Source organism: Balaenoptera musculus, chromosome 7 (assembly GCF_009873245.2).
Source record: "Balaenoptera musculus isolate JJ_BM4_2016_0621 chromosome 7, mBalMus1.pri.v3, whole genome shotgun sequence".
Taxonomy (NCBI): domain Eukaryota; kingdom Metazoa; phylum Chordata; class Mammalia; order Artiodactyla; family Balaenopteridae; genus Balaenoptera; species Balaenoptera musculus.
In genome coordinates, this window is record NC_045791.1 from 42,351,420 (window position 1) to 42,367,711 (window position 16,292).

General features: G+C 36.1%; 1 protein-coding gene across 3 annotated transcripts in view; it reads right to left on the minus strand.

The window, feature by feature from the left end:
• The window catches only part of PLA2R1 (phospholipase A2 receptor 1), a 115,603-nt gene that overhangs the window by 19,498 nt on the left and 79,813 nt on the right, over window positions 1–16,292 (minus strand). For all 3 annotated transcript variants that reach the window (XM_036858525.1, XM_036858527.1, XM_036858526.1), the window contains exons 18-20: window positions 12,932–12,996; window positions 6,650–6,753; window positions 4,949–5,088 (exon numbers count right to left, since the gene is read on the minus strand). In XM_036858525.1, coding sequence (XP_036714420.1) covers window positions 4,949–5,088; window positions 6,650–6,753; window positions 12,932–12,996 — 309 coding nt within the window. The remainder of the gene's footprint in view (window positions 1–4,948; window positions 5,089–6,649; window positions 6,754–12,931; window positions 12,997–16,292) is intronic.

Below are 16,292 nucleotides of genomic sequence, written 5' to 3' on the forward strand. Positions count from 1 at the left end.
ACTTTCTTCAATATGTCACATTCCTTCTCACCACAGGTCCTTAGTACATGTAGTTTCCCCTACTTTTAATGCTTCATGTCCTTCTGACCACCTCAGTCAGGTCCTCCTGTTATATACTTTTATGGAACTGTGTAACTCTCCATCGCTTGTGTCACAGCTGTAAATTAGAGTTATTTTCCTGATTGATTTGCTAATGTTTTCTCTCCCTCTAGTCTGTAAGCTCCCAAAGAGAAGGGATTATATTTGTTTTCCTCACCATTGAGTCGCCAATATCCAGCATAGTTAAATGCAATGAATGAATAAAGTACTAAGAATTTGAATAATTTAAAAAAGGAGAGAGTGTTTTTTGTTTTTTTTTTTTAAGGAAAAACTATGTCGTGCATGAAACCAAATATTGGCTAATCCAAAATTAGATGGTGCAAAGCAGCCATCAGCGCTAAATCCAGGTCCCTGAATAAAAATGTGTAAGTGGAAGCACAAGAGTTAATCTAATATACACGCAGAATTTCTTCCTCTTACATACAACTCTGCTGTGACAAGTATCTTAGATGACTCACTCTTCCTGGGGGAATCCCTGGTCAAGCCTCTTTTACATCATCAAACATGGGGAAAATAATTTATGAGAAATGAGAAAAGACATTTAACTTCTGTTATCTCAGTTTTGAAACTCTTAAAGGTGAAGAGTCAACCAAGTGGGATTTTTTTCTGAGAAATAACCAATGAAAATTTGTCCTAGGAAGTTGACAAACAAGAAGCAAAGTTTAGTGGAACATAATACATTGACGCTTATTCATAATTCTGAAGTGAGTAATGTCTGTCGTTGCTATCTCCCAGTTTTCCTTCTGTAGCTTTTTTTTGTTAGTCAGAACTATCCCCACTGGGCTTTCCACTCCTCTCAACTATTAACCCTCCTATTCCCACCTTTTCTAATGATCTGATAAACCCATTTATCCCAAAGTGTAGGTGACAGATGAGGCCATCTCAGAAATATTTCCCTTAAAAAACTTAATGGAAAGTGTTAAGGCAAAGGAATGAGACTCCAGTGGTGGGATTTTAGCCATTAATATGTAGGGGAGAGCACTGTGGGTGGGGAGACACACTTGGGGACCCTGAAATCTCACTCTGTAACAGGTCACCCTCCCATGAAGCCTGCTGTGACCCTATCCTTAGTAATCAAATCCTCTGAATGATTGATTAGAAGACTAAGTTGTGTAACTGTTGCATTGCTGGGCAATTATTGGCTGCGCATTAGAATAACCGAGGGAGCTCTTAAAAAATACTGATGCCTGGATCCCATGCGGATCAATTAAATCAGAATCTTTAGGATGTCACCTGCACCTTAATATTTTTAGAAAGCTCACCTGGTGATTCTAAATATTTGATCAGGGCTGTGAACCACTAATCTAGCTACTAGTTATCAATAAAAATTAAAAATACCCTCTGAGCTACATGAGGGTGTTTTAATCCTGCTCCATAGTTAGCCTCAGAAAGCCCTTCTCCTCTCATGTGTGTGTCTGTGCTTTACTCATGCCCCTTCTTATTCTTTCAAAGGAAGCATTCACTTGCTCTTTTGCCCTGGGTCTGCTGCACCATCACCGTTACCATGCCCATATGTGTACGTACTCCCCATGTTTACACAGGAGGAAACATGGAATAGAGCTAAGCTGTGTAGATAAGAAAGTTTAAGGAAAGGACAATGGCCAAGGGTAAACCAAAAACAACCATTGTAAGTTTCTAAGAATTATTTCTCTAATGCCAAGAATATGACTTGTCATGAATTTCCTTAAAATATTCTTCTTTATACATGGGATGTACTTGTTTTAATAGTTGTGAAAAACTATCAGGTACAAGAATTAACTAAAAATGGATCAAAACCTAAATATAAGAGCTAAAACCATAAAGCTCTTAGAAGAAAACATGAGGTAAATATTTGTGAACTTGGATTTAGCAACATATTCTTAGATATGACACCAAAAGCATGAGCAACAGAAGAAAAATTAGAGAAATTGAACTTCATTAAAATTAAAAACTTCTGTGCATCAAAGGACATTATCAATAAAGTAAAAAGACAACCTAAAGAATGAGAGAAAATACCTACAAAACATATATCTGATAAGGGTTTTATATCTGGATTATATAAAGAACTCCTACAACTCAATAACAAAAAGACAAATAACCCAAATAAAAAAGTGCGCAAAGGAGTCGAATAAACATTTTTCCAAAGACAATATACAAATGGTCAATAAGCACATGAGAAGATGCTCAACATCATTGGTCATTAGGGAAATGCAAATCAAAACCACAGTGAGATAATGCTAGACTCTAGTGTTGGCAGTAATCAAAACGACAGGTAATAACAAGTGTTGTCAAAAAAACAAAAAATAACAAGTGTTGTCAAGGATGAGGAAAAATTGCTAGCATACACTGTTGGCAGGATTGTAAAATCGTTCAGCCACTGTGGAAAACAGTTTGCTCGTTCTTCAAAAAGTTAAACATAGAATTAGCATATGATATAGCAATTCCACTCCTAGGTATATACACCAAAGAAGTGAAAGCAGGGACTCCAACAGATACTTGTATGCCAATGTTCATAGCTGATTTATTCACAATAGCTAAAAAGTGGAAATAACCAAAGTCCATCAACAGATGAATGGATAAACAAAATGTGGCATGGAATATTATTCAGTCATAAAAAGGAGGTTCTGATACATGCTGTAACATGGGTAAACCTTGAAAACATTATGCTAAGTGAAATAAGCCAGCCACAAAAGGAAAATATTGTATGAGTTCATTTATATGAATTATCTAGAATAGGCAAATTCATAGAGATGGAAAATAGATTAGAGCTTACCGTGGGCTAGAGGGGATGGGGAATAGAGAGCTATTGCTTAACCAATTACAGAGTTTCTGTCTGGGATGTTGATAAGTTTTGGAAATAGAAATGATAGTTGAATAACATTGTGAATGTAATTAATGCCACTGAATTGTACACTTGAAAATGGTTTAAATGGCATATTTTATGTTATACATATTTTACCACAATAAAAAGCTAATTGTCAAAGGTTTGAATAAAAACCTTAGTTATACTCAAGTTCTATTGAATATTTGCTATGTTTGTCATATTGAAATGTATAAATAATTTGCAACTGGTAGAAAGAGTTTATGGTTTGAGAAAATAAGAAGCAGACTGAAGGTATCAACTATTAAAAATAGTGTGTCTCAATACTATATAACATTTTAGAGAATGACTATATTATTTTAGAAAATATTTCACAGTGCCCCCGGACTGATTGTGTCATAGGGCTAAGGTGATTGGTAATTCTTAAGTTCTTATGTGAAGTGGCAGCTGTAGGAAAGGGACAAGACTCAGGGTCAAAAAACTTAAGGTTGATTCTCAGCCTGACACTTATTCGCTGTAAGTTTCAGAAAAACCACATAATTTTATTAGACTCAGTCTTCTCATAGGTAAGATGGGATAACAATTCTGTGTATTTTAAAAATTCAATAAAACAAGAAAAAATATATATATATATTCATATATATATATATATATATATATATATATTCATATATATATATATGAAATTGCCAGCAGAAACAGCTACATGGTAGAAGAAACCCAAATGTCCAACAATGGATAAATGGAAAAACAAAATGTGTTATGTACATATAATGGAATATTATTCAGTCTTAAAAAGGAAGAAAATTCTGACACATGCTACAACATGGGTGAGCCTGGAGGACACTGTGCTAAGTGAAATAAGCCAGTTACAAAAGGACGAGTACTGTATGATTCCACTTACATGCGGTGTCCGAAATAGTCAAATTAATAGAGACAAAGTAGAATAGTGGTTGCCAGGGGCTGTGGGGAGGGAGAATGAGGGGTTGTTGTTTAATGGGTTTAGAGTTTCAGTTTTACAAGATGAAAAAGGTTTGCAGAGTCATTGCACAGCAGTGTGATTATACTTAACACTACTGCACTATACATTTAAAAATGGTCAAGATGGTAAATTCTATATTATGTGAATATTACCACAATTAAAAATATCAGTGCCAAATATGTAGTGGGTGCTCAATAAATGTGTATTAAGTCCAAATGGCCCCATTTCACAAACTAACAATGAGAGGAAGATCACAAGGGAGGCAATGCCCTGCCAATGTAACTAAACACATAGACTGAAAATTGTCCATGATGGAGGAGCAATTTCTTACTAGCATATGAAATTATGACACAGTTTGAGTTTTTAATTATCAAAGAGTTAAACATTTATAATTTGAGATGCATTTTAATTACTTCCACCTAAGGCTTATAAAGTTATTTTAAAACATAAGGAGTGGAGGGGAAGTCTCAGCCTTAATTGGAGACAGTATCAGAAATAATAAATCTAGTTTACAGTATCCCCACTGGCCATTTAGGAAAAAAATTCACTTCGTGGAAGTGCCAGCTATATGAGGCTCAAGACAAAGTTGACGGAGCTACGTTATTAGTCAGGCAATTGACAAGGTGGGTAGAGCTCTATGAGGGCTCCAGGCAGGGAAGACACAAAAGAAGAAGACACAGTCTGGGCCCTCTGGAGCTGACAGCTCATTTGGGAACAGGGCCTAGATACACATGCACACACGCACACACATGCCCACACACATGTGCACACACCCACATCCCACCTACCGAAACAGTCATACAGCGCAATGAATGACAATGTCAGTAGCCAAAACTGAGTACACATATGAAGGGTGGTGTCAAGGCTGTTTTTGACAAAACCTTTTAATTTCAAGAGATCTGTCCCTAAATAGAAAACTTCTCAAATCTCTTGAAAATTGTGACAAAAAAATTCCAGGTCCAATGGACAACTCATAGTTTTTCAAAGCCACACCTGCTTTTTGATTACTTTCTAAAATTAAAACCTACAAAAGAGAAACAAAAGCAACTTTTTGGAAACAAGTTTACCTTATAGTCAAAATATAACCATCCTTTGGGACATGTTCCATGTTTTTTTGGTGTATCTTTCTCTTTCTCTATGACCCAAAACTTTTTTCGCTTACAGATGCTAGGCATAGAAACTGAACACTCTTCACTAGCCCAGAGTCCTGGAAGAGAAAATGGTTAGAAATGACCGGAAACAATGGTGACTCTTTGTAGGCATTCTCTATTGGTCACTGTTTTTTTATGACTGCTGTGGTTTACCAGACTTTGTTAAATCTAGAAATTGAACTAAATTTAACCACTAATCATAGAGTTCTCTAGTGACAAGAGCTAACTGGGCAAGGTGCCAAATCAGTAATTCTAATTTAAGAATATAGAAATTTTGCAAATGCAAAAAAAAAAAAAAAAAATCTAAACAAATACTGCAATTGCAATCACAAAACTGATGAAAGTTTTAAGAATATTTTACTTGGTTAGCCAAAGAATACTTTGTAGAGTAATATTTTTGACTTAAAGTATTCAACCTCAAGGTAAAAAAATTCTAAAACAATAGATGATCATTTCTACTTTATAATTATTAAAAATATAATAATTTAGAAAAAATAACTCAGGAACTTCTAAGGAAGAAGCACTTCTGAACCCTGACCCCTAAACAAAACACACACACTTAGAGACATGCCCTCAGGAATATTATCCCAAAGTCCTCAGTCTCTTGGAAAATGTTCTTTTAATTAGAAGAGCTATATTTTCAGAGTAAAGGTTATATAATGCATTTCATTAGCATTCAAGTTATAAATTCCAGAATAGGGCAAGGATGCATGTAAATTGCAAGGGCAGATTCAGTTTTCTAGTGTGAGGGGTATGAGCCAAAAAGATATTGGCATTCTGAAGGAGGGGCCGGAATGCTATTTTCAATGCCGATTAGCTGCTATTCTTCCAGAATCACAAATAGCCTTTCTGTAGGCTGTTGTGACACCTGCTGGCAAAAACGAGCTGATTAACAACATGCTTTTTCATCTCTTAACTTTCTCTGCAGCTGTCCTTACATCAGAGATTGCTTTCCATGTTTATCCCTCTCCTGACTTGGGAGAATCTGTTAGAGTCAGGGACATCATTACCTTTTATTGGATAGAAACAGTGGGATGAATATGAGTGGACAATCAACCCCAATAACACTGTATTGATGAATAGAATTTAAAAACCCATCTTAAATGTACATGTACTTCTAAATCCAACAGGCAAAGAGTTGGTGTTCTAAGGCAGGCAGCAATTAATGCCTGGTGTTAAAAAAAAGAATACTGAATTCAATGAAAATTTTTCTTAAATGGGAAAATGGAAGTAAATTTCAGAGTTTAAAGTTCTGACCATTTATAAACTGGATACTACAAAGAGATTTTTAAAAATGGGCCCATGTTGAAATTTCATACAGAATAGTATTTGTCAGGCAATTTTTAACCCATTTCAGTGGGCTCATTTTTGGTAGTTTTGGTTCAAGAGGAAGGACTTATCTGGATATAAATTATTTTCAAGAACATGAATGCATGGAATAAACTGTAGGAATGGTCATCCTTAAGACTTAAGACTTATAAAATTAAACACACTCAGTTGAAAAGCAAAGTAACCAAACAAAACCTTCTCACTGAACTAATGCAATGAAAAGGAGACTTCAAGTCTTCTGAAAATTATGTTTGTATTATAAACCCAAAAGTGGATGAACAAAATAACCTGTTATGGATGAAATGAAGCCACATCTCTGGCTCTGATTAATCATGGATTCTTCTTTTCCATTGTCCCAGTTCTGGTATATTACTGGTGATCCATCTCTCCAGCTGCAGGAAAATTAAAAAATTAAAGGTCTTCTCTCATTCTGCATGTTCAATCTCCAACACCACTTTTGGAGTTCTGGGATATGGATTGAAGGCATAATATTTTATTAAATTAAAAAAAATTCATGTCTGTGGTTAGGGAAATGAAAATTTATAAGTTAATGTTTGAAGGCTATTCAACAAATTTTTTAAAATTTAATTTAATTTTATTTTTATACAGCAGGTTCTTATTAGTCATCCATTTTATACACATCAGTGTATACATGTCAATCCCAATCTCCCAATTCATCACACCACCACCACCCCCCCCCACCACTGCTTTCCCACCTTGGTGTCCATATGTTTATTCTCTACATCTGTGTCTTTATTTCTGCCCTGGAAACCGGTTCACCTGTACCATTTTCTAGGTTCCATATATATGCATTAATATACGATATTTGTTTTTCTCTTTCTGACTTACTTCACTCTATATGACAGTCTCTAGATACATCCATGTCTCTACAAATGACCCAATTTCGTTCCTTTTTATGGCTGAGTAATATTCCATTGTATATATGTACCACATCTTCTTTATCCATTCGTCTGTCGATGGACATTTAGGTTGCTTCCATGACCTGGCTATTGTAAATAGTGCTGCAATGAACATTGGGGTGTATGTGTCTTTTTGAATTATGGTTTCCTCCGGTATATGCCCAGTAGTGGGATTGCTGGGTTGTATGTTAGTTCTATTTTTAGTTTTTTAAGGAACCTCCATACTGTTCTCCATAGTGGCTGTATCAATTTACATTCCCACCAACAGTGCAAGAGGGTTTCCTTTTCTCCACACCCTCTCCAGCATTTGTTGTTTGTAGATTTTCTGATGATGCCCATTCTAACTGGTGTGAGGTGATACCTCATTGTAGTTTTGATTTGCATTTCTCTAATAATTAGTGATGTTGAGCAGCTTTTCATGTGCTTCTTGGCCACCTGTATGTCTTCTTTGGAGAAATGTCTATTTAGGTCTTCTGCCCATTTTTGCATTGGGTTGTTTTGTTTTTTTAATATTGAGTTGCATGAGCTGTTTATATATTTTGGAGATTAATCCTTTGTCCGTTGATTCGTTTGCAAATATTTTCTCCCATTCTGAGGGTTGTCTTTTCGTCTTGTTTATGGTTTCCTTTGCTGTGCAAAACATTTTAAGTTTCATTAGGTCCCATTTGTTTATTTTTCTTTTTATTTCCATTACTCTAGGAGGTGGATCAAAAAATATCTTGCTGTGATTTATGTCAAAGAGTGTTCTTCCTATGTTTCCTCTAAGAGTTTTATAGTGTCCAGTCTTACATTTAGGTCTCTAATCCATTTTGAGTTTATTTTTGTGGATGGTGTTAGGGACTGTTCTAATTTCATTCTTTTACATGTAGCTGTCCAGTTTTCCCAGCACCACCTACTGAAGAGACTGTCTTTTCTCCATTGTATATCCTTGCCTCCTTTGTCATAGATTAGTTGACCATAGGTGTGTGGGTTTATCTCTGGGCTTTCTATCCTGTTCCATTGATCTATATTTCAGTTTTTCTACCAGTATCATATTGTCTTGATTACTGTGGCTTTGTAGTATAGTCTGAAGTAAGGGAGTCTGATTCCTCCAGCTCCATTTTTTACCCTCAAGACTGCTTTGGCTATTCAGGGTCTTTTGTGTCTCCATACAAATTTTAAGATTTTCTGTTCTAGTTCTGTAAAAAATGCCATTGGTAATTTGAAAGGGATTGCATTGAATCTGTAGATTGCTTTGGGTAGTATAGTCATTTTCACAATGTTGGTTCTTCCTATCCAAGAACATGGTATATCTCTCCATCTGTTGGTATCATTTTTAATTTATTTCATCAGTGTCTTATAGTTTTCTGCATACAGGTCTGTTGTCTCCCTAGGTAGGTTTATTCCTAGGTATTTTATTCTTTTTGTGTCAGTAGTAAATGGGAGTGTTTCCTTAATTTCTCTTTCAGATTTTTCATCATTAGTGTATAGGAATGCAAGAGATTTCTGTGCATTAAGTTTGTATCCTGCAACTTTACCAGATTCATTAATTAGCTCTAGTAGTTTTCTGGTGGCATCTTTAGGATTCTCTATGTATAGTATCATGTCATCTGCAAACAGTGACAGTTTTACTTCTTCTTTTCCAATTTGTATTCCTTTTATTTCTTTTTTTCTCTGATTGCCGTGGCGAGGACTTCTAAAACTGTGTTGAATAATAGTGGTGAGACTGGACATCCTTGTCTTGTTCCTGATCTTAGAGGAAATGCTTTCAGTTTTCACCATTGAGAATGATGTTTGCTGTGGGTTTGTCGTATATGGCCTTTATTATGTTGAAGTAGGTTCCCTCTATGCCCACTTTCTGGAGAGTTTTTATCATAAATGGGTGTTGAATTTTGTCAAAAGCTTTTTCTGCATCTATTGAGATGATCATATGGTTTTTATTCTTCAATTTGTTAATATGGTGTATCACATTGATTGATTTGCGTATATTAAGGAACCCTTGCATCTCTGGGATAAATCCCACTTGATCGTGGTGTATGATCCTTTTAATGTGTTGTTGGATTCTGTTTGCTAGTATTTTGTTGAGGATTATTGCATCTATATTCATCAGTGATATTGGTCTGTAATTTTCTTTTTTTGTAGTATCTTTGTCAGGTGTTGGTATCAGGGTGATGGTGGCCTCATAGAATGAGTTTGGGAGTTTTCCTTCCTCTGCAATTTTTTGGAAGAGTTTGAGAAGGATGGGTGTTAGCTCTTCTCTAAATGTTTGATAGAATTCACCTGTGCAGCCATCTGGTCCTGGACTTTTGTTTTTTGGAAGATTTTTAATCACAGTTTCAATTTCATTGCTTGTGATTGGTCTGTTCATATTTTCTATTTCTTCCTGGTTCAGTCTTGGAAGGTTATACCTTTCTAAGAATTTGTCCATTTCTTCCAGGTTGTCCATTTTATTGGCATAGAGTTGCTTGTAATAGTCTCTTAGGATGCTCTGTATTTCTGTGGTGTCTGTTGTAACTTCTTTTTCATTTCTAATTTTATTGATTTGAGTCCTCTCCCTGTTTTTCTTGATGAGTCTGGCTAATGGCTTATCAATTTTGTTTATCCTCTCAAAGAACCAGCTTTTAGTTTTATTGATCTTTGCTATTGTTTTCTTTGTTTCTATTTCATTTATTTCCTCTCTGATGTTTATGATTTCTTTCCTTCTACCAACTTTGGGTTTTGTTTGCTCTTCTTTCTCTAGTTCCTTTAGGTGTAAAGTTAGATTGTTTATTTGAGATTTTTCTTGTTTCTTGAGGTAGGCTTGTATAGCTATATACTTCCCTCTTAGAACTGCTTTTGCTGCATCCCATAGGTTTTGGATCGTCGTGTTTTCATTGTCATTTGTCTCTAGGTATTTTTTGATTTCCTCTTTGATTTCTTCACTGATCTCTTGGTTATTTAGTAACGTATTGTTTAGCCTCCATGTGTTTGTGTTTTTTTCATTTTTTTCCCTGTAATTGATTTCTAATCTCATAGCGTTGTGGTCAGAAAAGATGCTTGATATGATTTCAATTTTCTTAAATTTACTGAGGCTTGATTTGTGACCCAAAATGTGATCTATCCTGGAGAACGTTCTGTGTGCACTTGAGAAGAAAGTGTAATCTGCTGGTTTTGGATGGAATGTGACATAAATATCAATTAAATCTATCTGGTCTATTGGGCTATTTAAAGCTTGTGTTTCCTTATTAATTTTCTGTTTGGATGATCTGTCCATTGGTTTAAGTGAGGTGTTAAGGTCCCCCACTATTATTGTGTTACTGTCGATTTCCTCTTTTATCGCTGTTAGCAGTTGCCTTATGTATTGAGGTGCTCCTATGTTGGGTGCATATATATTTATAATTGTTATATCTTCGTCCTGGATTGATCCCTTGATCATTATGTAGTGTCCTTCCTTGTCTCTTGTAACATTCTTTATTTTAAAGTCTATTTTATCTGATATGAGTATTGCTACTCCAGCTTTCTTTTGATTTCCATTTGCATGGAATATCTTTTTCCATCCCCTCACTTTCAGTCTGTATGTGTCCCTAGGTCTCAAATCGGTCTCTTGTAGACGGCATATATATGGGTCTTGTTTTCGTATCCATTCAGCAAGCCTGTGTCTTTTGGTTGGAGCATTTAATCCATTCATGTTTAAGGTAATTATCCATATGTATGTTCCTATGACCATTTTCTTAATTGTTTTGGGTTTATTTTTGTAGGTCCTTTTCTTCTCTTGTGTTTCCCACTTAGAGAAGTTCCTTTAGCATTTGTTTTAGAGCTGGTTTGGTGGTGCTGAATTCTCTTAGCTTTTGCTTGTCTGTAAAGCTTTTGATTTCTCCATGGAATCTGAATGAGATCCTTGTTGGGTAGAATAATCTTGGTTGTAGGTTTTTCCCTTTCATCACTTTAAGTATATCATGCCACTCCCTTCTGGCTTGTAGAGTTTCTGCTGAGAAATCAGCTGTTAACCTTATGGGAGTTCCCTTGTATGTTATTTGTCGTTTTTCCCTTGTTGCTTTCAATAATTTTTCTTTGTCTTTAATTTTTGCCAATTTGAACACTATGTGTCTCGCATGTTTCTCCTTGGGTTTATCCTGTATGGGACTCTCTGTGCTTCCTGGACTTGGGTGGCTATTTCCTTTCCCATGTTAGGGACGTTTTCGACTATAATCTCTTCAAATATTTTCTCTGGTCCTTTCTCTTTCTCTTCTCCTTCTGCGACCCCTATAATGCAAATGTTGTTGCATTTAATGTTGTCCCAGAGGTCTCTTAGGCTGTCTTCATTTCTTTTCATTCTTTATTCTTTATTGTGTTCCGCAGCAGTGAATTCCACCATTCTGTCTTCCAGGTCACTTATCTGTTCTTCTGCCTCAGTTATTCTTCTATTGATTCCTTCTAGTGTAGTTTTCATTTCAGTTATTGTATTGTTCATCTGTGTTTGTTTGTTCTTTAATTCTTCTAAATCTTTGTTAAACATTTCTTGCATTTTCTCAATCTTTGCCTCCATTCTTTTTCCGAGGTCCTGGATCATCTTCACTATCGTTATTCTGAATTCTTTTTCTGGAAAGTTGCCTATCTCCACTTCCTTTAGTTGTTTTTCTGGGGTTTTATCTTGTTCCTTCATCTGGTACATAGCCCTCTGCCTTTTCATCTTGTCTGTCTTTCTGTGAATGTGGTTTTTGTTCCACAGGCTGCGGGATTGTAGTTCTTCTAGCTTCTGCTTTCTGCCCTCTGGTGGATGAGGCTATCTAAGAGGCTTGTGCAAGTTTCCTGATGGGAGGGACTAGTGGTGGGTAGAGCTGGCTGTTGCTCTGGTGGGCAGAGCTCAGTAAAACTTTAATCTGCTTGTCTGCTGATTGGTGGGGCTAGGTTCCCTCCCTGTTGGTTGTTTGGCCTGAGTTGACCCAACACTGGAGCCTACCTGGACTCTTTGGTGGGACTAATGGCGGACTCTGGGAGGGCTCATGCCAAGGAGTATTTCCCAGAACTTCTGCTGCCAGTGTCCTTGTCCTCACAGTGAGCCATAGCCACCCCCTGCCTCTGCAGGAGACCCTCCAACACTAGCAGGTAGGTCTGGTTCAGTCTCCTATGGGGTCACTGCTCCTTCCCCTGGGTCCCAATGCACACACTAGTTTGTGTGTGCCCTCCAAGAGTGGAATCTCTGTTTCCCCCAGTCCTGTTGGAGTCCTGCAATCAAATCCCACTAGGCTTCAAAGTCTGATTCCCTAGGAATTCCTCCTCCTGTTGCCGGACCCCCAGGTTCGGAAGCCTGATGTGGGGCTCAGAACCTTCACTCCAGTGGGTGGACGTCTGTGGTATAAGTGTTCTCCAGTCTGTGAGTCACCCACCCAGCAGTTATGGGATTTGATTTTATTGTGATTGCGCCCCTCCTAGCGTCTCATTGTGGCTTCTCCTTTGTCTTTGGATGTAAGGTATCTTTTTTGGTGAGTTCCAGTGTCTTCCTGCTGCTGATTGTTCAGCAGTTAGTTGTGATTCCGGTGCTCTCACAAGAGGGAGTGAGAGCACGTCCTTCTACTCCACCATCTTAAACCAATCACCTATTCAACAAGTTAACCACTAAGATCTAGTCTAATCATTCTGCAAATAAAAACCCGTTAAACAAAGTTAAATGCAAATTAATCTAGGTCCATACCGAAATTCATCATTGGCTCTTTCTTCTCGAAGTCCAATCCACCAGTTTACACCATACTTTGATAGCTATTTAAAAAAGAGAGAGAGAATGTTCAGCATTTATCCTACTTTTTTTCCCTTTTCACTATTAAGATTAATGGGGTCGCTGTTAATAGCTTTCTATTCTTCAGTATTTTACCCAATTATCTAAAGAAGAGTACACTAAGGCCTAGCATCTTGAGAAGACCTGAAACTTCATTATTCTAAACTACTCCCTCCTCATTATGTAAGAAAATTGGAATCAAATACTGAAAATAATTTTGGTTTCATACAACATGCCATAACTTTGTTACAATGTTTCCTATATATTTAAAAGTAAATTTTCTAACTCTCATAATAGGGATTTAAAAAGTAATATTGTAAAGCAAAATAGAATGTGGACTCCTTTTTTGACTAAAAATTTAGTGGTTTATGCTCTCAGTGATTTATAGAAGTTTACTATATATGCCACCTACTTGAAAAACAATTCGAGGCACAAAGACCTCAATAGTAAGAATAATTTGTATTTTAGGCATTAGTCTGATTGGTAAGTTTTTAAACTAAGTATTAGCACCCTCCCCATTCAAATGGAAATCGCATTATAGGACAAAATAATACTACAGTATTTCCAATGTTTGACAACTAGAAAATTATCCTTTATATATTTTATGAATTTACACCATTATTTATCACATAGATCCCAGTACAATAAAGAATAAACTTGAAACACCATAGGCATGCACATGCATACACACATTAGAGCAGATGTAATACTGGACTTATGACCCAGGAAATTGAAATTCCCTCTTTAACTATAAAAGAAGAACAGGCATTAAGGATTTCTCTAAGGTCTTTAAATCAATATTCTTTATTGTGTGTGTGCTGTGTGTGAAATATAACTTAATTTTTTATGCTAAAAACCTGTTAATTTGAAGGCATTGTACATTTAAATTTACACTTTCATTTCTTCTGTAAAGACTTGGGAATGCGTTTTAAGATATATAAATATTTTTCCATGTGAATTTCAGGTCATCATACAACAGAACCTAATAGCTCTCTAACATTGTAATTTATACACAGGTATTTTTACTCCTTAATCAGTGTGGCTGTCTGCCATATCAGCAATTTAAGAATAATGCAAGATGGAGCAACTATAATTTTGGATCCCTGAGTTGTTGTTTCATGGACGTGTTCTTACATGCTGAATTTAGACTCCTATTGTCAGATTTTGGAATGGGTCCATCGAGACTGGCTGTGAACTCAGTGGAAGAACCACAACAATTTCATTCAATCTAAGGAGGTCTCATGTGCAACAATAGTGGAAATCATGGCCTGATTGTTCACTGCCCCAATTAAGGACCTCTAAAGGGGAAGTGTAACTACTGCATCTTAAGCGGCATATTTATTACTACCTCGATTATAGCACGGTAATCCTCCACAGGGCACATCACAACCTGTTGTGATATGGAACAGAAATTCATAGGACAAGATAGAAGACACCCAAAGTGAAAAATCCAATGTGAAAAATAGATGTTGTAAATTTCCGTTTAGGTATGAAACCGCAACAAAAGAAGACATTAGTATTCTTTTGTATAAAAAACGTGATACAACCATGTACCTCATAGTATCAATTATGTTTTGTTACAGAAGAGCAGTCATTATAGATAGCATCGTATGGAAGAACACACCAAAAAGAAATAACCCACAGCAATAGCCAGTATATTAATCTACTAAGCAGTATAAGGAAGAACAACCTGTCATCTCTTAAAATGTTTCCATAAAAATAGCAAAACCAAGTTATTTTAAGGATTTAAAACACCAGATTTTTGAGGATGACTAATAGATTTGATATATTTTTGTTAGAAATATTTTGAAATAAAAATTTAAAAGTAAGAGTAAATTGCAATTTTGAAATGCAAATATTGTACAACACAGCATAAAAATGTTAGTTCATGTCAAACAACTCCTAAAGTGCTCATGTTTTTTTACTTTTTTGGCATTAATCTGACCAACAAGATGGCTCAAAAAACTAGTACTCAAAAATTCCCTCGCATCATGCTTTCTGTTAGTCAAAGAGGAAATTCTGACTCATCACTTTTCCAAGACGGAAATATTCTGTTAAAAAAATTCTGCTTCAGATTTTAAAAAAATGCATCCAGCTTTCTTTTTCAATAATTAGTTCTTCTACTCCCAACTGAATGTTATCTTTGTCTTTCACATTTCTGAGTTACTACTCTTCTTAGAGGAGCTATACAATGCATATGTAACTTTAAAAATATTTAATTCTTATTCTTCCTGCAATTATAGGATGGGCATGCCACAAGAATGAGTGGTATGACCTCTACATGTTTAGTTCCTCATCCAGAACTTCTGGACTGACTCATTCTAGCAAGACGTTCTTAGATATGGGATTTCTTAGTTAAGAAATGTAAATGGTCACCGTATATACCACCGCTACCACCAACAAAAATTGCCTAACTGCTATAAACTAAGCAGGAGGAAGAACTGCTTTAGAAATGTACAGCATTCTTTTTTCTAAATTGATACCCTTCCCATTTGGCTCCATTCTTGGTCTGCACATTCCCTATGATGATTTTCTTCTGTGGCACAGTGCAGTGTTAGATCAGTCAGCCACTCACCCATAATACTGACAGGGCATTCTTTATTAACATGGTCATAGGCTTGGTAATAATTTTGCTGTATAAGACACTACAAGGTTTGTCTGGTTTGAGATCACTAGATCTAGTCCTCAACTAGATCATGGCACTGGCTATGCCTTCTCAAATGTCTAAGCCTGTGGGGTTTTACTATTCCCTTCAATGGGAGGTATTAACTCTGCCATTTCCACTGGCTTCCCAACAACCAAAGGCTGGGAGAGTGAATTGAGGGAAAGGTTAAGAGAGAAGACCTGCAGAGGTTCCTAAAAGAGCTAAGCTCTGCTGGAACGATCAAAGAAGCCCTTTACTGTGCATGTCTGAGACAGAGCTGACAGCCATCTTTTGGGGAGGGATTTTATTTTTTTTTATTTTATTTATTAATTTAAAAAAGTTGAGGTATAGTTGTTTTACAATATTCTATTAGTTTCAACTATACAACATAGTAATTCAAAAGTTTTATAGATTATACCCCATTTAAAGTTATTATAAAATAATGGCTATATTTCCCTATGCTGTACAGTATATCCTTGTAGCTTGTTTATTTTATACATAGTAGGTTATACCTCTTAATCCTCTACCCCTATCTTGTCCCCCTTCTCTCTCCCCACTGATAACCACTAGTTTGTTTTCTGTATCAGTGAGTTTGTTTCTGTTCCGTTATATTAATCATTTGTTTTGTTTTTTAGC